This window comes from Haliotis rufescens, unplaced genomic scaffold (assembly GCF_023055435.1).
Source record: "Haliotis rufescens isolate VD_foot unplaced genomic scaffold, xgHalRufe1.0.p SCAF_8, whole genome shotgun sequence".
Taxonomy (NCBI): domain Eukaryota; kingdom Metazoa; phylum Mollusca; class Gastropoda; order Lepetellida; family Haliotidae; genus Haliotis; species Haliotis rufescens.
Genome location: NW_025964372.1, coordinates 12700345 through 12725875, shown reverse-complemented (window position 1 = coordinate 12725875; position 25531 = coordinate 12700345). Strand labels below are relative to the sequence as shown.

The 25531-nt window shown below is 44.9% G+C and overlaps 1 protein-coding gene across 1 annotated transcript; it reads right to left on the bottom strand.

The window, feature by feature from the left end:
- Positions 1 to 20835: 20835 nt before the first annotated feature.
- LOC125376892 lies at positions 20836 to 24999 on the bottom strand. The gene is made up of 5 exons (XM_048389307.1): positions 24941 to 24999; positions 23962 to 24091; positions 22507 to 22683; positions 21746 to 21979; positions 20836 to 20976 (listed from the first exon to the last, which is right to left on the bottom strand). Exons 1-5 carry the CDS (start codon positions 24997 to 24999, stop codon positions 20836 to 20838), a joined length of 741 nt encoding a protein of 246 aa, XP_048245264.1.
- Between the last annotated feature and the right edge of the window lie 532 nt (positions 25000 to 25531).

Below are 25531 nucleotides of genomic sequence, written 5' to 3'. Positions count from 1 at the left end.
ACCATAACGACCGACTAGATAACAACACATCACCATAACGACTGACTAGATCACAAAACATCAACATAACGATTGACTGGATCACAACACATCACCATAACGACTGAATAGATCACAACACATCAAGATAACGACTGACTGGATCACAACAAATCAACATAACGACTAACTGGAGGAGTATGTAGGAGGGGTCTATCTATAAGGAGTATTTACTTCCCTGGCAACACATACCACGTTCGGTAGTAAAGAGTATGTAGGAGGGGTCTATCTATAAGGAGTATTTACTTCCCTGGCAACACATGTCATGTTTGGTAGTATAGAGTATGTAGGAGGGGTCTATCTATAAGGGGTATTTACTTCCCTGGCAACACATACCACGTTCGGTAGTATAGAGTATGTAGGAGGGTTCTATTTATAAGGAGTATTGACTTTCCTGGCAACACATGAATGACCGGTAGTATAGAGTATGTAGGAGGGGTCTATTTATATGTAGTATTTACTTCCCTTGCAACACAGGTCATGTTCGGTAGTGTCTAGTAGGTAGAAGGGGTCTATCCATAAGGAGTGTTCACTTCCCTGGCAACACATGTCATGTTCTGTAGTGTATATTAAATAAAAGAGGTCTATCTATAAGGAGTATTCACTGAACTTATATTACATGTCATTTACGGTGGAGTATAGTTTGTAGAAGGGGCCTATCTATAAGGAGTATTTACTTCCTTGGCAACACATGTCATGTTCGGTAGTAAAGTTGTATAGAGGATGTAGGAGTGGTCTATCTATAAGGAGTATTTACTTCCCTGGCAACACATGTCATGTTTTGTAGTGTCTAGTTAGTAGAAGGGGTCTATCTATAAGGAGTGTTTACTTCCCTGGCAACACATGTCATGTTCGGTAGTATAGAGTATGTTGGAGGGGTCTATCTATAAGAAGTATTCACTGCTCTTAGAACACATGTCATGTACGGTAGTGTATAGTTAGTAGAAGGGGTCTATCTATAAGGAGTATTTACTTCCCTGGCAACACATGTCATGTTTGGTTGTATAGAGTATGTAGGAGAGGTCTATCTATAAGGAGTATTTACTTCCCTGGCAACACATACCACGTTCGGTAGTAAAGAGTATGTAGGAGGGGTCTATCTATAAGGAGTATTTACTTCCCTGGCAACACATGTCATGTTTGGTAGTATAGAGTATGTAGGAGGGGTCTATCTATAAGGGGTATTTACTTCCCTGGCAACACATACCACGTTCGGTAGTATAGAGTATGTAGGAGGGTTCTATTTATAAGGAGTATTGACTTTCCTGGCAACACATGAATGACCGGTAGTATAGAGTATGTAGGAGGGGTCTATTTATATGTAGTATTTACTTCCCTTGCAACACAGGTCATGTTCGGTAGTGTCTAGTAGGTAGAAGGGGTCTATCCATAAGGAGTGTTCACTTCCCTGGCAACACATGTCATGTTCTGTAGTGTATATTAAATAAAAGAGGTCTATCTATAAGGAGTATTCACTGAACTTATATTACATGTCATTTACGGTGGAGTATAGTTTGTAGAAGGGGCCTATCTATAAGGAGTATTTACTTCCTTGGCAACACATGTCATGTTCGGTAGTAAAGTTGTATAGAGGATGTAGGAGTGGTCTATCTATAAGGAGTATTTACTTCCCTGGCAACACATGTCATGTTTTGTAGTGTCTAGTTAGTAGAAGGGGTCTATCTATAAGGAGTGTTTACTTCCCTGGCAACACATGTCATGTTCGGTAGTATAGAGTATGTTGGAGGGGTCTATCTATAAGAAGTATTCACTGCTCTTAGAACACATGTCATGTACGGTAGTGTATAGTTAGTAGAAGGGGTCTATCTATAAGGAGTATTTACTTCCCTGGCAACACATGTCATGTTTGGTTGTATAGAGTATGTAGGAGAGGTCTATCTATAAGGAGTATTTACTTCCCTGGCAACACATACCACGTTCGGTAGTAAAGAGTATGTAGGAGGGGTCTATCTATAAGGAGTATTTACTTCCCTGGCAACACATGTCATGTTTGGTAGTATAGAGTATGTAGGAGGGGTCTATCTATAAGGGGTATTTACTTCCCTGGCAACACATACCACGTTCGGTAGTATAGAGTATGTAGGAGGGTTCTATTTATAAGGAGTATTGACTTTCCTGGCAACACATGAATGACCGGTAGTATAGAGTATGTAGGAGGGGTCTATTTATATGTAGTATTTACTTCCCTTGCAACACAGGTCATGTTCGGTAGTGTCTAGTAGGTAGAAGGGGTCTATCCATAAGGAGTGTTCACTTCCCTGGCAACACATGTCATGTTCTGTAGTGTATATTAAATAAAAGAGGTCTATCTATAAGGAGTATTCACTGAACTTATATTACATGTCATTTACGGTGGAGTATAGTTTGTAGAAGGGGCCTATCTATAAGGAGTATTTACTTCCTTGGCAACACATGTCATGTTCGGTAGTAAAGTTGTATAGAGGATGTAGGAGTGGTCTATCTATAAGGAGTATTTACTTCCCTGGCAACACATGTCATGTTTTGTAGTGTCTAGTTAGTAGAAGGGGTCTATCTATAAGGAGTGTTTACTTCCCTGGCAACACATGTCATGTTCGGTAGTATAGAGTATGTTGGAGGGGTCTATCTATAAGAAGTATTCACTGCTCTTAGAACACATGTCATGTACGGTAGTGTATAGTTAGTAGAAGGGGTCTATCTATAAGGAGTATTTACTTCCCTGGCAACACATGTCATGTTTGGTTGTATAGAGTATGTAGGAGAGGTCTATCTATAAGGAGTATTTACTTCCCTGGCAACACATACCACGTTCGGTAGTATAGAGTACGTAGGAGAGGTCTATGCCATAAGGGGTATTTACACTTTCCTGGCAACACATGTCATGTTTGGTTGTATAGAGTATGTAGGAGAGGTCTATCTATAAGGGGTATTTACTTCCCTGGCAACACATGTCATGTTTGGTTGTATAGAGTATGTAGGAGAGGTCTATCTATAAGGAGTGTTTACTACCCTGGCAACACATGTAGGGGGGAACTATCTATGAGGAGTATTAACTTTCCTGGTGACACATGTACATGTCATAGTGTAGTCCATCTATTAAAAGTATTCACTTTCTTGGTGACAAATGTCATGTTCGGTAGTGTATATTAAGTAGAAGAGGTCTATCTGTAAGCCCTATTTACTTCCCTGGCAACACATGTAGGAGGGAACTATCTATAAGGAGTTTTCACTTTCCTGGTGACACATGTCATATTGTAGTCCATCTATTAGAAGTATTCACTTTCTTGGTGACACATGTCATGTTCGGTAGTGTATATTAAGTAGAAGAGGTCTACATGTATATATAAGATTTACAACAAATGTCATGTACTGTAGTATAGAATATGTAGGAGGGGTCTATCTATAAGTAGAGTTCACTTCCCTGGCAACACATGTCATGTTCGGTAGTGTATAGTAAGAAGAATGGGGTCTATCTATAAGGAGTATTTACTTTCCTGGTGACACATGTCATGTTCGGTAGTGTATAGTAAGAAGAATGGGGTCTATCTATAAGGAGTATTTACTTTCCTGGTGACACATGTCATGCTCGGTAGTGTATAGTAAGTAGAATGGGGTCTGCCTATAAGGAGTATTCACTTCCCTGGCAACACATGCCATGTTCGGTAGTGTATATTCGGTTGATGGTGTATATATGTCTAAGAAGTATTCACTTCATTGGCAACACATGTCATGTTCTGTCGTGTAAATTTGGATGAAGGTGTATATCTCTAAGGAGTATTCACTTTCCTGGCAACACATGTCATGTTCTGTAGTGTATATTTGGATGAAGGTGTATATCTTTAAGGAGTTTTCACTTTCCTGGCAACACGTGTCATGTTCGGTAGTGTATATTCGGTTGAAGGTGTTTATCTCTAAGGAGTATTCACTTCCCTTGCAACACATGTCATGTTCGGTAGTGAAGAGTATGTAGGAGGGGTCTATCTATAAGGAGTATTTACTTTCCTGGTGACACATGTCATGCTCGGTAGTGTACAGTAAGTAGAAGGGGTCTGCCTATAAGGAGTATTCACTGTTCTTACAACACATGTCATGCTCGGTAGTGTACAGTAAGCAGAAGGGGTCTATCTATATGGAGTATTCACTTCCCTGGCAACACATGCCATGTTCGGTAGTGTATATTCGGTTGAAGGTGTATATATGTCTAAGAAGTATTCACTTCATTGGCAACACATGTCATGTTCTGTCGTGTAAATTTGGATGAAGGTGTATATCTCTAAGGAGTATTCACTTTCCTGGCAACACATGTCATGTTCTGTAGTGTATATTTGGATGAAGGTGTATATCTTTAAGGAGTTTTCACTTTCCTGGCAACACGTGTCATGTTCGGTAGTGTATATTCGGTTGAAGGTGTTTATCTCTAAGGAGTATTCACTTCCCTTGCAACACATGTCATGTTCGGTAGTGCATATTCGGTTGAAGGTGTATATCTCTAAAGAGTATTCACTTTCCTGGCAACACATGCCATCTTCGGTAGTGCATATTCGGTTGAAGGTGTATATCTCTAAGGAGTAATCACTTTCCTTGCAACACATGCCGTGTTCGGTAGTGTATATTCGGTTGAAGGTGTATATCTCTGAGGAGTATTCACTTTCCTGGCAACACATGCCATGTTCGGTAGTGTATATTCGGTTGAAGGTGTATATCTCTAAGGAGTATTCACTTTCCTTGCAACACATGCCATGTTCTGTAGTGTATATTCGGTTGAAGGTGTATATCTCTGAGGAGTATTCACTTTCCTTGCAACACATGCCATGTTCGGTAGTGTATATTCGGTTGAAGGTGTATATCTCTGAGGAGTATTCACTTCCCTGGCAACACATGCCATGTTCGGTAGTGTATATTCGGTTGAAGGTGTATATCTCTAAGGAGTATTCACTTTCCTTGCAACACATGCCATGTTCTGTAGTGTATATTCGGTTGAAGGTGTATATCTCTGAGGAGTATTCACTTTCCTTGCAACACATGCCATGTTCGGTAGTGTATATTCGGTTGAAGGTGTATATCTCTGAGGAGTATTCACTTTCCTTGCAACACATGCCATGTTCTGTAGTGTATATTCGGTTGAAGGTGTATATCTCTGAGGAGTATTCACTTCCCTGGCAACACATGCCATGTTCGGTAGTGTATATTCGGTTGAAGGTGTATATCTCTAAGGATTATTCACTTTCCTGGCAACACATGTCATGGTCTTTAGTGCATACGCTGTTGATGGTGTCGATGAAAATGGATTGTCCACTACACTGCCAACACTTGTCGTTTTCGGTGGGGCGTATTTGGTTGAATGTGTCTATCTACATTGATTGTTGATCTTGTGTATTAGGTTGAATGTGTCTATCTACATTGATTGTTGATCTTGTTTATTAGGATGAATGTGTCTATCAACATTGATTGTTGATCTTGTGTATTAGGTTGAATGTGTCTATCTACATTGATTGTTGATCTTGTTCACTGATATTGTTAGTGGAGGTATATCCTAGCACATTGCAATGAGTTTGTGTTCTGTTTGACTATTCAGTCCTATGGTTGATGATCTTGTACTTCTGGAGGCACATTGTGATAATATTCTCATACCAGTAGCTGGCCATCAATAAAGAATTTATAGTTCAAGAATTACTTCGAATATTTTGGTATGCATAAGGTGTTTCCCAATCCCTTGGTAGTCGGCTGTCGCGAATCCTGACATTTTCCGGCTAATCCGCTAAATCAATTTCGGAAATTATCTCCAAAGACCCAGTTGAACATTGTGGCGGTCAGGCCCCACCAGTAACCCATGTGAATCACGTCCTTCGCATACCTTTGGGTCATGGCAACACACTTGTAGAGCACGAAAACTGGGACATATTTAATGTGGAATACCAGGGCACTAGCGCACTTCAAAGACTCACACACTTTCCAGGTAGTACGGATGTTAAATGAAATAATTATAATTAAATAACCGAATAGACTACCGAGACATTGCCTAATTTTGGTTGGAACATGTTAGAGGCCCAGTTCCCCGTCATTGTAACACATGCCTTTTTCGGTTCACTTTCCTGTTACTGGATCACTTCCGTGTTATTGGACCACCTCCCTTTTACCAGATCACATCCCTGTCACTGGTTAACATCCTTATTACTAGATCACTTCCCCGTCACTGGATCACTTCCCTGTCACTGGACCACCTCCCTGTCACTGGACCACTAGATCACTTCCGTGTTACTGCATAACTTCCCCGTTACTGGACCACCTCCCTGTTACTGGATCACTTCCGTGTTACTGGACAACCTCCCTGTCACTGGATCACGTCCCTGTTACTGGACAACCTCCCTGTCACTGGATCACGTCCCTGTTACTGGATGCGGGTGTGGGGGTTTAATGTAACCGTAAAATTTTCCCATTTCACGTTGAAGCGATGTCTTGTATTGTTTCTTCTAGCAATAAATACTTCTACGTGATTAATATCTTCCATAACTTCAATACATTTGTCAGAAGCAGGGCTTTAACCCTTGTATACTCTTAACATTAATTTGTCTATTTGCTGTTATTACAAAATGATTTAGAAAGTTGTTATTAAGCCCTCACAGAAGAATTTGTTTGTTAGGAAATTGAACAATATGTCCTTGTACATCACTTAAGAATTGTTTTAGGTCCTCCCAAAAGGTGTTGACAATTAAGCATTCCAAATAAACATGGTATATATTTTCTTTTGCTATTCCACAGAATAAGCAGGTATCGTTGTCGACGAGGTTCATTTTCAACAATTCTCTTTTAGTGTAAATAATTCTGTGTAAGAATTTGAATTGAAAATATAGTCATTTGGTATCCTGCGTACTTTTTCTACATTGCAAAAACGGTTGTCTCTAATCTATGTAATTATTTAGATCCGTTTCGCATTTATCGCTCACTGAAAATAGTTATACAACAATAATTGTGTGTACGGAGGGTTGCTGAAATCTATGAGCCAAATCTATGATAGACTACGTTGGTGGAATTGATTCATAATTATTTTTAAACTTTATAAATTCCTAGGCTCACACATACTTTTGCAAACGATGCTGGAGTGCATCTGGAGGCATGACACACCTCTCTCTCCTATGTGTCGCCCACAGCCCCGCGAGGCATGACACACCTCTCTCACGTATCCCCCACAGCCCCGCGAGGCATGACACACCTCTCCTATGTGTCCCCCACAGCCCCGCGAGGCATGACACACCTCACTCACGTGTCCCTCAGAACACCATGAGACATGACACCTCCCTCATGTGTCCCCCAGAACACCATGAAACATGGCACCTCCCTCATGTGTCCTCCAGAACACCATGAGACATGACACCTCCCTCATGTGTCCCCCAGAACACCATGAGACATGGCACCTCCCTCATGTGTCCTCGAGAACACCATGAGACATGGCACCTCCCTCATGTGTCCTCCAGAACACCATGAGACATGGCACCTCCCTCGTGTGTCCTCCAGAACACCATGAGACATGGCACCTCCCTCGTGTGTCCTCCAGAACACCATGAGACATGGCACCTCCCTCATGTGTCCTCCAGAACACCATGAGACATGGCACCTCCCTCATGTGTCCTCCAGAACACCATGAGACATGGCACCTCCCTCATGTGTCCTCGAGAACACCATGAGACATGGCACCTCCCTCATGTGTCCTCCAGAACACCATGAAACATGGCACCTCCCTCGTGTGTCCTCGAGAACACCATGAGACATGGCACCTCCCTCATGTGTCCTCGAGAACACCATGAGACATGACATAAGTCCTTCATGTATCCTACGCAACACCATGCCGCTATCATATAGCTGGAATACTGCTGAGTGTGGCATTAAACTAACAAACAAAAAACTCAACACTTGACGAATTACCTGCTTCACCCATATGTCCACCACAGCCATGTGAGGCATGACATACCTCCTCCATGTGCCCACGCCAGCACCACGAGACATGACTGATCTCCCGTTGTGGCCACAGGCCTTCAGAAGCATACAGTCTCATAAGTGTTGGTACATTTACGTAACTTGGAAAATATAGAGACACAAAAGTGTTGGAACAATTACTTGAAGTAAATATCAAAGGGTTAGGTAATTGCATAAATCCCGTTTTCACCGACAAGCTGTTGCTGACGAGCCTGCAGACAAAGACGTGGAACCCGTGGAGTGGCAGTCGCTGTGATTCCTGTTGAATCCCGGGGCTCTTTTTGTAAGATAGCGCAGGTTATCTTGGTAATTGGGTTGGTAAATATAGGAATACAAATATAAATATGTTATATATTGGTTATAGACATAACGTAAATATTCCGTACACAGTCCGGAATCACACAACATCTATACTTTGTCAGACTGGCATATAAGTCCTCGGGACTTTTTCTAAATAATATCTAAACAAGGTCATATGTTTCTATCAAATCATCAATTAACACGACCTTGACCATTGACATTAGAATGCCAAAGAGGGTAATGCTCTTTTATGCCACCTCGATGTTTAAACAATATAATGTTTGATCAGTCAAGTATATGCAACTGTATAGGTAATTTGAAGCATTCGATCACATGAAAGACTTCGTAAACTCAACAGCCAGCTGGTGTACAATGTTAAACGTACTTATTACAAACACTGATTCACTCTATTTGAAAATAAATAATATTTTCCAAAAGCAGTAGGTCGTCGTTTCTTACGCTGTGGATAAAATTGCCAATTTAGTGATACAACGAAGCAAACTAAAATAGCAGTGAAACGGCTGGGGGAACAAAGGTTGGAGTAACGACCGTTTTAATAACGGTTGGATATCAAAGCCAGTAGCTAGCCACGCTCTCGGTGAAGCCACACAACCAGGGTTAGCTCCGCGCTAGATCGCCAGCAGCTCTATTGTCCTATAATCAAAGCCGAGCTCCAAGGCACAGAAAGCTGATGGCATCATCCTGTAGGCTTGTTAGCCAATGATTAGCTAATGTGATCCGCTTTCCTTAGCTACAATATAATACGTGGATCAATGGATAGGCGTCTTTGATGCATGGGGGCAGTCAAGGGGAGTGTGACAACAGCCGAACCGGCAAGGTGAGTGACTATGTTGTAATCACCATTATTGCCAGGTGGTGTTTGGGAAGGTGATTTTGTGGTCGGGGTATGGTCGGGGTATAAAGTAAAGTACTGTTCACGTCTTTCAAGATTGTCACCAGCTCAGTATTATGTATGCTTTGTGTCAATTTACATAGCTGACCTACCCATAGGTGGCAGATGGAAGTGACATGGGGGCAGATAGAGGTGATATGGTGACAGACGAACGTGACATGGTGGCGGATGGGCGTGACATGATGAGAGATGAACATGACATGGTGACGGATGAACGTGCCATGTGACAGATGAACGTGCAGGGTGACAGATGAACGTGAAATGGTGGCGGATGGGCGTGACATGGTGACAGATGGACGTGCCATGTGACATATAAACGTGACATGGTTGGTGGATGGGCGTGACATGCTGGCGGATGAACGTGGCATGGGACAGATGCACGTGACATGCTGGCGGATAGGTGTGATATGGTGGCAGGTGGACGTGACACATAACAGATGAACGTGACATGCTGTCGGATAGGCGTGACATGGTGACAGATGAACGTGCCATGTGACAGATTTATGTGACATGGTGACGGATGGGCGTGACATGGTGACAGATGAACATGACAGGGTGGTGGATGTGCGTGACATGGTGGCAGATGAACGTGACATTGAGTCTGGAAGGCAGATGGACGGCAGAATGGATAATCAAGATGCTGAGGCAGCTCTCACATCCATCCATAGATGTCTGCAGGAGATGTGATGCAACTCTCTGATACAGCCAGGGATGGAGCGTGTCAGGATTACGTCAGGAGACCTCTTGGGAAACACTGTCTGCAGGAGATGTGATGCAACTCTCCCATGCAGCCAGGGATGGAGCGTGTCAGGAAACGTCTGGTGGGTGGGTTGGAGACACTTTCTGCAGCTGCAGGAGATGTGATGCAACTCTCAGATACAGCCAGGGATAGAGCGTGCCAGGAGACGTCTGGTGGGTGGGTTTGGGGACACTTTCTGCAGCTGCAGGAGATGTGATGCAAGTCTCACATACATCAAGGGATGGAGCGTGTCAGGAGACGTCTGGTGGGTGGGTTGGGGGACACTGTCTGCAGCTGCAGGAGATGTGATGCAAGTCACACATACAGCCAGGGAGAGAGCGTGTCAGGAGACGTCTGGTTGGTGGGTTTGGGGACAATGTCTTGCAGCTGCAGATGTGATGCAACTCTCGCATACAGCCAGGGATGGGGCGTGTCAGAGACGCCTGGTGGGTGGATTTGGGGACACTGTCTTGAAGCTGCAGGAGATGTGATGCAACTCTCACATACAGCCAGGGATGGGGCGTGTCAGAGACGTCTGGTGGGTGGGTTTGGGGACACTGTCTTGCAGCTGCAGAAGATATGATGCAAGTCTCACATGCAAGCAAGGGATGGAGCGTGTCAGGAGACGTCTGGTGGGTGGGTTCGGGGACAATGTCTTGCAGCTGCAGGAGATGTGATACAACTCTCGCATACAGCCAGGGATGGGTCGTGTCAGGAGACGTCTGGTTGGTGGGTTGGGGCACACTGTCTTGCAGCTGCAGGAGATGTGATGCAACTCTCAGATACAGCCAGAGATAGGTCGTGTCAGGAGACCTCTTGGGGAAGACTCCCTGCAGGAGATGTGATGCAACTCTCACATGCAGCAAGGGATGGAGCGTGTCAGGAGGCCTCTTGGGGAACACTGTCAGCAGGAGATGTGATGCATCTCTCCCATGCAGCAAGGGATGGAGTGTGTCAGGAGACGTCTGGTGGGTGGGTTGGGGGACAATGTCTTGCAGCTGCAGGAGATGTGATACAACTCTCGCATACAGCCAGGGATGGGGCGTGTCAGGAGACGTCTGGTTGGTGGGTTGGGGCACACTGTCTTGCAGCTGCAGGAGATGTGATGCAACTCTCAGATACAGCCAGAGATAGGACGTGTCAGAAGACCTCTTGGGGAAGACTCCCTGCAGGAGTTGTGATGCATCTCTCACATGCAGCAAGGGATGGAGCGTGTCAGGAGACCTTTTGGGGAACACTGTCAGCAGGAGATGTGATGCAACTCTCCCATGCAGCAAGGGATGGAGTGTGTCAGGAGACGCCTGGTGGGTGGGTTGGGGGACAATGTCTTGCAGCTGCAGGAGATGTGATACAACTCTCGCATACAGCCAGGGATGGGGCGTGTCAGGAGACGTCTGGTTGGTGGGTTGGGGCACACTGTCTTGCAGCTGCAGGAGAAGTGATGCAACTCTCAGATACAGCCAGAGATAGGACGTGTCAGGAGACCTCTTGGGGAAGACTCCCTGCAGGAGATGTGATGCAACTCTCACATGCAGCAAGGGATGGAGTGTGTCAGGAGACCTCTTGGGGAACACTGTCAGCAGGAGATGTGATGCAACTCTCCCATGCAGCAAGGGATGGAGTGTGTCAGGAGACGTCTGGTGGGTGGGTTGGGGCACACTGTCTTGCAGCTGCAGGAGTTGTGATGCAACTCTCAGATACAGCCAGAGATAGGACGTGTCAGGAGACCTCTTGGGGAAGACTCCCTGCAGGAGATGTGATGCAACTCTCACATGCAGCAAGGGATAGGGCGTGTCAGGAGACCTCTTGGGGAACACTGTCAGCAGGAGATGTGATGCAACTCTCCCATGCAGCAAGGGATGGAGTGTGTCAGGAGACGCCTGGTGGGTGGGTTGGGGGACAATGTCTTGCAGCTGCAGGAGATGTGATGCAACTCTCGCATACAGCCAGGGATGGGGCGTGTCAGGAGACGTCTGGTGGTTGGGTTGGGGCACACTGTCTTGCTGCTGCAGGAGATGTGATGCAAGTCTAACATACAGCCAGAGATGGAGCGTGTCTGGTGGAGTCTATGGAATCACAAGAATACAATAGAAGAAACCTGTTTTCTTTGGGTTTTCTCAACTGATTGAAAATGCTACAAACACTTCCATTTTCCTTTTTTGAAGTATTTTTAATTACTTTAGGCAAGCGCCATGTGACACCGTAACAAAGAAAGATAAAAAAAAGCGATACTGTAAACGTTTCCTGGGTATTACACACAAAATCCCTTAAGAGGAAAAAGTATCAAAAACCATTTGACCCAGAAATCAGTTTCAATGGGAAGTTCAAGGGCTGTTATTCAACTGTCAACGTAATGACCTTCCCTCTTGAGCGCAATTACAACGCCGAATACAGTAATCAAAAATAGAATTTGTCCATTTACCGAGCAAATAGAGACTAGTTCACGTTCTGGCAGCTCCTAATATAATTTACAGATTTCTTGTTTGAACGCTGGCTGGGGCAAGCTAAAAACGTCCGTGACTAATATTCGTGAAATTCGAATTTGAGGCAGTGGCCATTTTAACGGCTGTGGATGACAATTCCTTCCCACCACGATCAGGTCTGTTGTCGGGATGCCCTGTCGACAGCCTTATTGCTGCTCGTGCTTAAGGTACCCTGATTACGCTTCCGCGACTCCGAATTTAATCTTAGATGGGGTTCTAATTTACTTTAAATCTTGGACATGTCCAATTCCGTGCCAAATTCAACTGGCATACTTAAATACTTTGACATTTTCCGTGGCGGAAAGGTTTTTTCAGCGTTTGACATGCCAGTTGCATGAGTTCCGATTTACACACAGGAGTGTTAAGGGTAGTGCTGAGTGCATTGTCCAACTGATCAAATGTATTTATTTACAACAATGACGCTGAGTATGTTGAGTGTGGACACTGGCAAGTATCAGCTGCTTGCCACGTTAATTAACAACAGTTAAACCAACCGGTAGCTTCAACCTATCACAAATATAACTGACATCGTACAGCTTATGTATCGTTGTCTTGATCATGATATTGTGTTCATGATATATGTTCATGATGTATTGTTCATGATATAGTGTGTTCATGATGTACTGTTGCCATACTTCTGATATATCACTGCCACGATTATGATGCATTATTTTGCTGGTGCATTGCAACTGGATTGCTGGTGTACATGTACTTCTGTCACAGTGGAGATCTATATATGCCATATTTCTGATGTATTATTGTCACAGTACTAGTGAAGTGTTGTCGTATTGTTGTCGTAGTACTGGTGAAGTGTTGTCATATTGTTGTCGTAGTACTGGTGAACTGTTGTCGTAGTAGTGGTGAAGTGTTCTACTGTCGTAGTACTGGTGAAGTGTTGTACTCTTGTAGTAGTACTGGTGAAGTGTTGTACTGTTGTCGTAGTACTGGTGAAGTGTTCTACTGTTGTAGTACTGGTGAAGTGTTGCACTCTTGTCGAGGTACAGGTGAAGGGTTGTATTGTTGTCATTTTACTGGTGAAATTTTGTTGATTTTCGTCGTAGCACTGGTGAAGTGTTGTCGTATTTTTTCTCATAGTACTCGTGAAGTAATGTACTGTTGTCGAGGTACTGGTAAAGTGTTGTACTATTGTCGTAGCACTGGTGAAGTGTTGTCGTATTGTTGTCGTAGTACTGGTGAAGTGTTGTAATGTTGTCGTAGTACTGGTGAAGTGTTGTACTGTTGCAGTAGTACTGGTGAAGTGTTGTACTGTTGTCGTAGTACTGGTGAAGTGTTGCACTGTTGTCAAGGTACTGGTGAAGTGTTGTCGTATTGTTGTCGTAGTACTGGTGAAGTGTTGTACTGTTGTTGTAGTACTGGTGAAGTGTTGGACTGTTGTAGTAGTACTGGTGAAGTGTTGTACTGTTGTCGTAGTACTGGTGAAGTGTTGTGCTGTTGTTGTAGTACTGGTGAAGTGTTGGACTGTTGTCGTAGTACTGGTGAAGTGTTGTATACTCTTGTCGTAATACTGGTGAAGTGTTGTACTGTTGTCGTAATACTGGTGAAGTGTTGTACTGTTGTCGTAGTACTGGTGAAGTGTTGTGCTGTTGTTGTAGTACTGGTGAAGTGTTGGACTGTTGTCGTAGTACTGGTGAAGTGTTGTATACTCTTGTCGTAATACTGGTGAAGTGTTGTACTGTTGTCGTAATACTGGTGAAGTGTTGTACTGTTGTCGTAGTACTGGTGAAGTGTTGTCCTGTTGTCGTAGTACTGGTGAAGTGTTGTTGTATAGTTGTCTTGTTGGTGACGAATGTGTTGTGATGTTGTTTTCCAAGGGTGGCTTTGTCAGGTTATATCCGTGAGATAGAATTATTTTCAAACGCCGTGGCACCTGGCATATCTCCGTCTCCTTACACAGTACGTCTCTGTCACCTGGCATATCTCCGTCTCCTTACACAGTGCGTCTCTGTCACCTGGCATATCTCCGTCTCCTTACACAGTGCGTCTTTCTCACCTGGATTATCTCCGTCTCCTTACACAGTACGTCTCTGTCACCTGGAATATCTCCGTCTCCTTACACAGTGCGTATCTGTCACCTGGAATATCGTCGTCTCCTTACACAGTGTGTCTGTCACCTGGAATATCTCCATCCCCTTACACAGTGCGTCTGTCACCGGGAATATCTCCGTCTCCTTACACAGTGCGTCTGTCACCTGGAATATCTCCGTCTCCTTACACAGTGCATCTCTGTCATCTGGCATATCTCCGTCTCCCAACACAGTGCGTCTGTCACCTGGAATATCGTCGTCTCCTTACACAGTGCGTCCCCGTCACCTGGAATATCTCCGTCTCCTTACACAGTGCGTCCCCGTCACCTGGGATATATCCGTCTCCTTACACAGTGCGTCTGTCACCTGGAATACCTCCCTAACATTTGCACACTTTTTATTCACCCTGCTTATAACTCTGCACAGACAGGACATGGACTACATATAGTTCAGGTTAGTTATTTACATTATCTTTCCTAAATAGAATTCTAACTTATCATTTAAATATGTTATCAATAATGTAAAATATTGTAAATGCTTACCTATCATATCAAATAATCAAGATATCTTCTATTTTATCAGTATAAAGTGTCTAACATGTAAGTATGTGTGAGAGCATGATTTGATTGGGAGTTTTGAATGTAAGGATTGAATTAGAAGTTGGTTTTCTATAATTTAAGGAAATGGTTGTCATGATGTATGTATGTATGTATGTATGTATGTATGTATGTATGTATGTATGTATGTATGTATGTATGTATGTATGTATGTATGTATGTATGTATGTATGTATGTACGTACGTACGTACGTACGTACGTACGTATGTATGTATGTATGTATTCAGGCATGATAGTTATGTTATTTATTTTTTATAGGAATGCCATAATCCTATATGATGTGGGTTTATAGACACACCCCGGTGTCACCCACAGGGTATGTATAAATCCTTTATCTTATCACTCACTTATGAATGAATTTATATGTATTAACTATGTGTTATAATTTAATACAGCATGGTAGCATTTTATATATATTCCTACTCTTAGAGATAATAAGTATATATTTATGACGCCACACGGCTACTAGTATTCTTCTAACTAGTGATGTTTAACTGTATGCGTTGCATGTATGGATTAATGTGACTGCTCAAACCAGGAAATAATTAATATGCAGCCGTATGCTATTCTATGTACAGTATATAATGTTATATATTTTATTACAGGGTGATTGATCAATTGAAGTGATTGATAATGGAATAAATGTCACCTCAACAAACACAACCGCAGCCTGTCATTTTTCATAATGAACCACCCCTGTTACAATGGAGCCCCCAGTGAGGAACTGACATTTCCATACAGGACACCCACATCTGTTTGTGATATTCATGGACATTCGTGGATATTGTGAGTTGCGCATTCCTTGACACTATAATTTCCTCCCCAGTTTATATACTTGTGCAGTAAGCAGTGACCTTGAACTTTGAACTTTCACCTTGTTGTGAACTTTATGACTGTATTTACAGTTTCCGATTCGTGATTGACTATGATCACTGGATCTATGAAGTGGAATGCCTTATTGGAACCAAGGCCCATAGCCATGACGTCATCCTTCAAGCTATTAGGAAGTCGCTTAAAGGAGAAGCAGCCATCATATCTATGAAGCTAGGGCCCCATGCGGATTTTGCAATTCTACTACATAAGTTGAAAAGTGCTTTTGGAACTCTGCGTCGAAGTTCTACTCTAATGTCAGAAGGAGAAGATGAGGATGTTGCTACCTGGAGCTGCCGTTTGGATCGCCTTATGTTTCAGCTAAACATAAATCCCTTTCACAGGCTGAACAGGACGACATGCTGCGTACTCGCCTATGGGATGGACTCAATCCATCATTGAAGACTCTGGCTGGCTACAAGTACGACTCCATCTATAGTTTTGATGATCTGCGCTTGTGCCTCAGGGAAATGGAATTTGATCTGAGGAGAGGCAAGGCCGACACCTCCAAGACCAAGCCAAAGCCAAAGACAGCTTCTGTTAACATGGCAACACCATCCGAGCCCAAGGAATCCAAGAGTGAACTAACAGAGTTGAAGGCTATGGTTAAGGAGCTACACACCGGAATGACTGAGTTACAGCAACAGCAACAGCAACTCTCAGCTCATGTTTTTCAGGAGCAAGCTCAATTTTCAGGATTTTTAGGGCCTAAGCGTGGACACAGAGGAAGAGGTCAGTTTCTTACACACCTGTGGTTGAGAAACCCATTTGAGATAACTCGTATCAAACATATGTGTGAGATCGAATTCCAGGCCCGTGATTGGCTACTCCATGGTGATGACCTGGGGTCAGATGATGACGGACTACTTTCCTGAGTGTAAGTCATTCATAAGTTGCTCGTGCTTCAGTCGAATGTTCACCTACGTCTGTATTGAACAACAGGACCGTGTAATTAACAATAAAAATAAACAAACTCGTCCTCGTCTGCGAGTTTGTTTGTTATTATTATCAGTTACATTATCTGTTGTTATGGCAACATTATCGTTTGTTCAGAGTGCACTGCACCCTCTTGATGCCACAGCGACACATATGTCCCTCCTCTTCAAACCTCACTTCGAAATCGAATAAAATTCGAAATAGATCTACATCACGCAGACTAATACACTTCACAATTTTGAATTCTGTTCATCATTTACTGTCATTTAAGGCAATTCAGGCAATTACTGAAAGTGACTTCTGAAAATTAGATCCACTGTAAATCTCGCCAAATCACAATATTCACGGCGTTATATAAATATTTACTGTGTGTTTAGAAATCTAAATAGAATCTAGTGGATATTTTCTCGAATATTTCAAGTAGAAAAATAGCATATTAGCGATCACAGGTATCAAATCACTACTGATAATTCTGAAACGTCGCTGATAAGCCTAGAATCGTTTAGAATGTTTTGGAAAATACGCATACACGAACGCCGAAATGTACGTTCCGCCATATTGGATTGTGTTTACAAAATGCCGGTTATGAGACGCCTATTCGATCAGGTATATTTCAAACTCAGCTGCTATACATGCATCCCTGAAGTCCTCATACATTTTCGAAACAATGGATAAATGGTCTTTGTCACCAATGCAAATTATCTAGATGAAATCATGTGAAATAAATTAGGTATGGAAACGAAAACTGTGCTCGGAAAACTGTACTTGCTGAAATGTAAACAAAGCAATATTCAGGTTTTACACTGTGAAGCATTTTTAGAGGTACTTTCGTCTAATTGTTGCATACATTGGCTCGATCACGCATTTGAGAATATTCATGGGAAGAGTATCGTTGCACTAATTATGGAATTACACATATATACATTACAATGATCATATGATGGGGTAAATTCAACAGAAAGTGTCCGTCCTGTGTGACGCCATGACTGACGCTAAATAACGCATAACGATGACGGTAGTTATCTACATTTCTGACTAATTCTCTTTGTAACATTGGAATATCTCCGTCTCCCAACAAAGTGTATCTCTGTCTGCTGGGATATCTCCGTCTCCTTACACAGTGCGTCTTTGTCACCGGGAATATCTCCGTCTCCTTACACAGTGCGTCACCGGGAATATCTCCGTCTCCTTACACAGTACGTCTCTGTCACCGGGAATATCTCCGACTCCTTACACAGTGCGTTTGTCACCGGAATATCTCCGTCTCCTTACACAGTGCGTCTCTGTCACCTGGCATATCTCCGTCTCCTTACACAGTGCGTCTCTGTCACCTGGAATATCTTCGTCTCCTTAAACAGTGCATCTCTGTCAGCTGGGATATCTCCGTCTCCTTACACAGTGAGTCTTTGTCACCGGGAATATCTCCGTCTCCTTACACAGTGTGTCTCTGTCACCTGGAATATCTCCGTCTCCTTACACAGTGTGTCTCTGTCACCTTGGATATCTCCGTCTCCTTACACATTGCGTCTCTGTCACCTGGAATATCCCCGTCTACTTACACATTGAGTCTTTGTCAACTGGAATATCTCCGTCTCCTTACACAGTGCGTCTCTGTCACCGGGAATATATCCGTCTCCTTACACAGTGCGTCTGTCACTGGGAATATCTCCGTCTCCTTACACAGTACGTCTTTGTCACCTGGAATATCTCCGTCTCCTTACACATTCAGTCTTTGTCACCTGGAATATCTCCGTCTCCTTACACAGTACGTCTCTGTCACCTGGGATATCTCCGTCTCCTTACACAGTATGTCTCTGTCACCGGGAATATCTCCGTATCCTTACACAGTGCGTCTGTCACCGGGAATATCTCCGTCTCCTTACACAGTATGTCTCTGTCACCGGGAATATCTCCGTCTCCTTACACAGTGCGTCTGTCACCTGGAATATCACCGTCTCCTTACACAGTGCGTCTCTCTCACCTAGAATATCTTCGTCTCCTTAAACAGTGCATCTCTGTCATCTGGCATATCTTCGTCTCCTTACAGAGTGCATCTCTGTCATCGGGAATATCTCCGTCTCCTTACACACTGCGTCTGTCACCTGGAATATCTCCGTCTCCCAACACAGTATGTCTCTGTCACCTGGGATATCTCCGTCTCCCAACACAGTATGTCTCTGTCACCTGGGATATCTCCGTCTCCTTACACAGTGCGTCTATGTCACCTGGAATATCTCCGTCTCCTTACACAGTGCGTCTGTCACCTGGCATATCTCCGTCTCCTTACACAGTGCGTCTGTCACCTGGCATATCTCCGTCTCCTTACACAGTGCGTCTGTCACCTGGCATATCTCCGTCTCCTTACACAGTATGTCTCTGTCACCTGGGCTATCTCCGTCACCTTACACAGTGCATCTGTCACCTGTAATATCTCCGTCTCCTTACACAGTATGTCTCTGTCACCTGGGATATCTCCGTCTCCCACACAGTATGTCTCTGTCACCTGGGATATCTCCGTCTACTTACACAGTGCGTCTCTGTCACCTGGGATATCTCCGTCTACTTACACAGTGAGTCTTTGTCACCGGAAATATCTCCGTTTCCTTACACAGTGAGTCTTTGTCACCGGGAATATCTCCGTCTCCTTACACAGTGTGTCTCTGTCACCTGGAATATCTCCGTCTCCTTACACAGTGTGTCTCTGTCACCTTGGATATCTCCGTCTCCTTACACATTGCGTCTCTGTCACCTGGAATATCCCCGTCTACTTACACATTGAGTCTTTGTCAACTGGAATATCTCCGTCTCCTTACACAGTGCGTCTCTGTCACCGGGAATATATCCGTCTCCTTACACAGTGCGTCTGTCACTGGGAATATCTACGTCTCCTTACACAGTACGTCTTTGTCACCTGGAATATCTCCGTCTCCTTACACATTAAGTCTTTGTCACCTGGAATATCTCCGTCTCCTTACACATTAAGTCTTTGTCACCTGGAATATCTTCGTATCCTTACACAGTGCGTCTCTGTCACCTGGAATGTCTCCGTCTCCTTACACAGTACGTCTCTGTCACCGGGAATATCTCCCGTCTCCTTACACAGTATGTCTGTCACCGGGAATATCTCCGTCTCCTTACAGAGTGCGTCCCCGTCACCTCGGATATCTCCGACTCCTTACACAGTGCGTCTGTCACCTGGAATATCTCCGTCGCCTTACACAATGCGTCTCTGTCACCTAGAATATCTTCGTCTCCTTAAACAGTGCATCTCTGTCATCTGCCATATCTTCGTCTCCTTACAGAGTGCATCTCTGTCATCGGGAATATCTCCGTCTCCTTACACACTGCTTCTGTCACCTGGAATATCTCCGTCTCCCAACACAGTATGTCTCTGTCACCTGGGATATCTCCGTCTCCTTACACAGTGCGTCTATGTCACCTGGAATATCTCCGTCTCCTTACACAGTGCGTCTGTCACATGGAATATCTCCGTCTACTTACACAGTGTGTCTCTGTCACCTGGGATGTCTCTGTCTACTTACACAGTGCGTCTCTGTCACCTGGGATATCTCCGTCTCCTTACACATTGAGTCTTTGTCACCTGGAATATCTCCGTCTCCTTACACAGTGCGTCTCAGTCACCGGGAATATATCCGCCTCCTTACACAGTGCGTCTGTCACTGGGAATATATCCGTCTCCTTACACAGTGAGTCTTTGTCACCTGGAATATCTCCGTCTCCTTACACATTGAGTCTTTGTCACCTGGAATATCTCCGTCTCCTTACACAGTGCGTCTGTCACCGGGAATATCTCCGTCTCCTTACACAGTGTGTCTCTGTCACCTGGGATATCTCTGTCTACTTACAAAGTGCGTCTCTGTCACCTGGAATATCTTCGTATCCTTAAACAGTGCATCTCTGTCAGCTGGGATATCTCCGTCTCCTTACACAGTATGTCTCTGTCACCTGGGATATCTCCGTCTCCTTACACAGTGCGTCTGTCACCGGGAATATCTCCGTCTCCTTACACAGTGCGTCTGTCACCGGGAATATCTCCGTCTCCTTACACATTGAGTTTTTGTCACCTGGAATATCTCCGTCTCCTTACACAGTGCGTCTGTCACCGGGAATATCTCCGTCTCCTTACACAGTGTGTCTCTGTCACCTGGGATATCTCTGTCTACTTACACAGTGCGTCTCTGTCACCTGGGATATCTCCGTCTCCTTACACAGTGAGTCTTTGTCACCTGGAATATCTCCGTCTCCTTACACATTGAGTCTTTGTCACCTGGAATATCTCCGTCTCCTTACACAGTGCGTCTGTCACCGGGAATATCTCCGTCTCCCAACAGAGTGCGTCTGTCACCGGGAATATCTCCGTCTCCTTACACAGTGCGTCTGTCACCTGGCATATCTCCGTCTCCTTACACAGTATGTCTCTGTCTCCTGGGCTTTCTCCGTCACCTTACACAGTGCGTCTGTCACCTGTAATATCTCCGTCTCCTTACACAGTATGTCTCTGTCACCTGGGATATCTCCGTCTCCCAAACAGTATGTCTCTGTCACCTGGGATATCTCCGTCTACTTACACAGTGCGTCTCTGTCACCTGGGATATCTCCGTCTCCTTACACATTGAGTCTTTGTCACCTGGAATATCTCCGTCTCCTTACACAGTGCGTCTCTCACCGGGAATATCTCCCGTCTCTTACACAGTGCGTCTGTCACCTGGGATATCTCCGTCTACTTACACAGTGCGTCTCTGTCACCTGGGATATCTCCGTCTCCTTACACAGTGAGTCTTTGTCACCTGGAATATCTCCGTCTCCTTACACATTGAGTCTTTGTCACCTGGGATATCTCCGTCTCCTTACACAGTGCGTCTGTCACCGGGAATATCTCCGTCTCCTTACACAGTGCGTCTGTCACCTGGAATATCTCCCGTCTCCTTACACAGTACATCTCTGTCACCTGGCATATCTCCGTCTCCTTACACAGTGCGTCTGTCACCGGGAATATCTCCGTCTCCTTACACAGTGCGTCTGTCACCGGGAATATCTCCGTCTCCTTACACAGAGCGTCTATCACCGGAATATCTCCGTCTCCTTACACAGTGCGTCTCTGTCACCTGGCATATCTCCGTCTCCTTACAAAGTGCGTCTCTGTCACCTGGAATATCTTCGTATCCTTAAACAGTGCATCTCTGTCAGCTGGGATATCTCCGTCTCCTTACACAGTATGTCTCTGTCACCTGGGATATCTCAGTCTCCTTACACAGTGCGTCTGTCACCTGGCATATCCCTGTCTCCTTACACAGTATGTCTCTGTCCCCTGGGATATCTCCGTCTACTTACACAGTGCGTCTCTGTCACCTGGGATATCTCCGTCTCCTTACACATTGAGTCTTTGTCACCTGGAATATCTCCGTCTCCTTACACAGTGCGTCTCTCACCGGGAATATCTCCCGTCTCTTACACAGTGCGTCTGTCACCTGGGATATCTCCGTCTACTTACACAGTGCGTCTGTCACCTGGGATATCTCCGTCTCCTTACACAGTGAGTCTTTGTCACCTGGAATATCTCCGTCTCCTTACACATTGAGTCTTTGTCACCTGGGATATCTCCGTCTCCTTACACAGTGCGTCTGTCACCGGGAATATCTCCCGTCTCCTTACACAGTACGTCTCTGTCACCTGGCATATCTCCGTCTCCTTACACAGTGCGTCTGTCACCGGGAATATCTCCGTCTCCTTACACAGTGCGTCTGTCACCTGGAATATCTCCGTCTCCTTACACAGTATGTCTCTGTCACCGGGAATATCTCCGTCTCCTTACACAGTGCGTCTATCACCGGAATATCTCCGTCTCCTTACACAGTGCGTCTCTGTCACCTGGCATATCTCCGTCTCCTTACACAGTGCGTCTCTGTCACCTGGAATATCTTCGTATCCTTAAACAGTGCATCTCTGTCAGCTGGGATATCTCCGTCTCCTTACACAGTGAGTCTTTGTCACCGGGAATATCTCCGTTTCCTTACACAGTGAGTCTTTGTCACCGCGAATATCTCCGTCTCCTTACACAGTGTGTCTCTGTCACCAGGAATAACTCCGTCTCCTTACACAGTGCGTCTCTGTCACCTGGAATATCTCCGTCTACTTACACAGTGCGTCTCTGTCACCGGGAATATCTCCATCTCCTTACACAGTGCGTCTGTCACTGGAATATCTCCGTCTCCTTACACAGTGCGTCTCTGTCACCTGGCATATCTCCGTCTCCTTACACAGTGCCTCTCTGTCACCTGGAATATCTTCGTCTCCTTAAACAGTGCATCTCTGTCAGCTGGGATATCTCCGTCTCCTTACACAGTGAGTCTTTGTCACCGGGAATATCTCCGTTTCTTTACACAGTGAGTCTTTGTCACCGGGAATAACTCCGTTTCCTTACACAGTGTGTCTCTGTCACCAGGAATAACTCCGTCTTCTTACACAGTGTGTCTCTGTCACCTTGGATATCTCCGTCTCCTTACACAGTGCGTCTCTATCACCGGGAATATCCCCGTCTCCTTACACAGTGCGTCTGTCACTGGGAATATCTACGTCTCCTTACACAGTGAGTCTTTGTCACCTGGAATATCTCCGTCTCCTTACACATTACGTCTTTGTCGCGTGGAATATCTCCGTCTCCTTACACAGTGCGTCTGTCACTGGGAATATCTCCGTCTCCTTACACAGTACGTCTCTATCACCGGGAATATCCCCGTCTCCTTACACAGTGCGTCTGTCACTGGGAATATCTACGTCTCCTTACACAGTGAGTCTTTGTCACCTGGAATATCTCCGTCTCCTTACACATTACGTCTTTGTCGCGTGGAATATCTCCGTCTCCTTACACAGTGCGTCTGTCACTGGGAATATCTCCGTCTCCTTACACAGTACGTCTCTGTCACCGGGAATATCTCCGTCTCCTTAGACAGTGCGTCCCCGTCACCTGGGATATCTCCGTCTCCTTACACAGTGCGTCTGTCACTGGAATATCTCCCGTCTCCTTACACAGTACGTCTCTGTCACCTGGCATATCTCCGTCTCCTTACACAGTGCGTCTGTCACCGGGAATATCTCCGTCTCCTTACACAGTGCGTCTGTCACCTGGAATATCTCCGTCTCCTTACACAGTGCGTCTCTGTCACCGGGAATATCTCCGTCTCCTTACACAGTGCGTCTATCACCGGAATATCTCCGTCTCCTTACACAGTGCGTCTCTGTCACCTGGCATATCTCCGTCTCCTTACACAGTGCGTCTCTATCACCTGGAATATCTTCGTATCCTTAAACAGTGCATCTCTGTCAGCTGGGATATCTCCGTCTCCTTACACAGTGAGTCTTTGTCACCGGGAATATCTCCGTTTCCTTACACAGTGAGTCTTTGTCACCGCGAATATCTCCGTCTCCTTACACAGTGTGTCTCTGTCACCAGGAATAACTCCGTCTCCTTACACAGTGCGTCTCTTTCACCTGGAATATCTCCGTCTACTTACACAGTGCGTCTCTGTCACCGGGAATATCTCCATCTCCTTACACAGTGCGTCTGTCACTGGAATATCTCCGTCTCTTTACACAGTGCGTCTCTGTCACCTGGCATATCTCCGTCTCCTTACACAGTGCGTCTCTGTCACCTGGAATATCTTCGTCTCCTTAAACAGTGCATCTCTGTCAGCTTGGATATCTCCGTCTCCTTACACAGTGAGTCTTTGTCACCGGGAATATCTCCGTTTCTTTACACAGTGAGTCTTTGTCACCGGGAATAACTCCGTTTCCTTACACAGTGTGTCTCTGTCACCAGGAATAACTCCGTCTCCTTACACAGTGTGTCTCTGTCACCTTGGATATCTCCGTCTCCTTACACAGTGCGTCTCTATCACCGGGAATATCCCCGTCTCCTTACACAGTGCGTCTGTCACTGGGAATATCTACGTATCCTTACACAGTGCGTCTCTGTCACCGGGAATATCTCCGTCTCCTTACACAGTACGTCTCTGTCACCGGGAATATCTCCGTCTCCTTAGACAGTGCGTCCCCGTAACCTGGCATATCTCCGTCTCCTTACACAGTGCGTCTGTCACCTGGAATATCTCCGTCTCCTTACACAGTGCGTCTCTGTCACCTAGAATATCTTCGTCTCCTTAAACAGTGCATCTCTGTCATCTGGCATATCTTCGTCTCCTTACACAGTGCATCTCTGTCATCGGGAATATCTCCGTCTCCTTACACACTGCGTCTGTCACCTCGAATATCTCCGTCTCCCAACACAGTATGTCTCTGTCACCTGGGATATCTCCCTCTCCTTACACAGTGCATCTCTGTCACCTGGAATATCTCCGTCTCCTTACACAGTGAGTCTTTGTCACCTGGAATATCTCCGTCTCCCAACACAGTATGTCTCTCTCACCTGGAATATCTCCGTTTCCCAACACAGTGCGTCCCTGTCACCTGGAATATCTCCGTCTCCTTACACAGTGAGTCTTTGTCACTTGGAATATCTCCGTCTCTCAACACAGTGTGTCTCTGTCACCTGGAATATCTCCGTCTCCCAACACAGTGTGTCTCTGTCAGCTGGGCTAAC

What these genes read in the sequence shown, in the direction of transcription:
- LOC125376892 (XM_048389307.1), bottom strand. Translation starts at nt 24,999, where the DNA reads ATGCCAGGTTACGGGGACGCACTGTCTAAGGAGACGGAGATATTCCCG. An exon ending in AGGTGACAGAGACGTACTGT is followed by an intron (nt 22,684 to 23,961) that starts GTAAGGAGACGG and finishes GAGATATTCCAG; the next exon opens with GTGACAGACGCACTGTGTAA. An exon ending in AGGTGACAAAGACTCAATGT is followed by an intron (nt 21,980 to 22,506) that starts GTAAGGAGACGG and finishes GCTCTGTGTAAG; the next exon opens with GAGACGGAGATATTCCCGGT.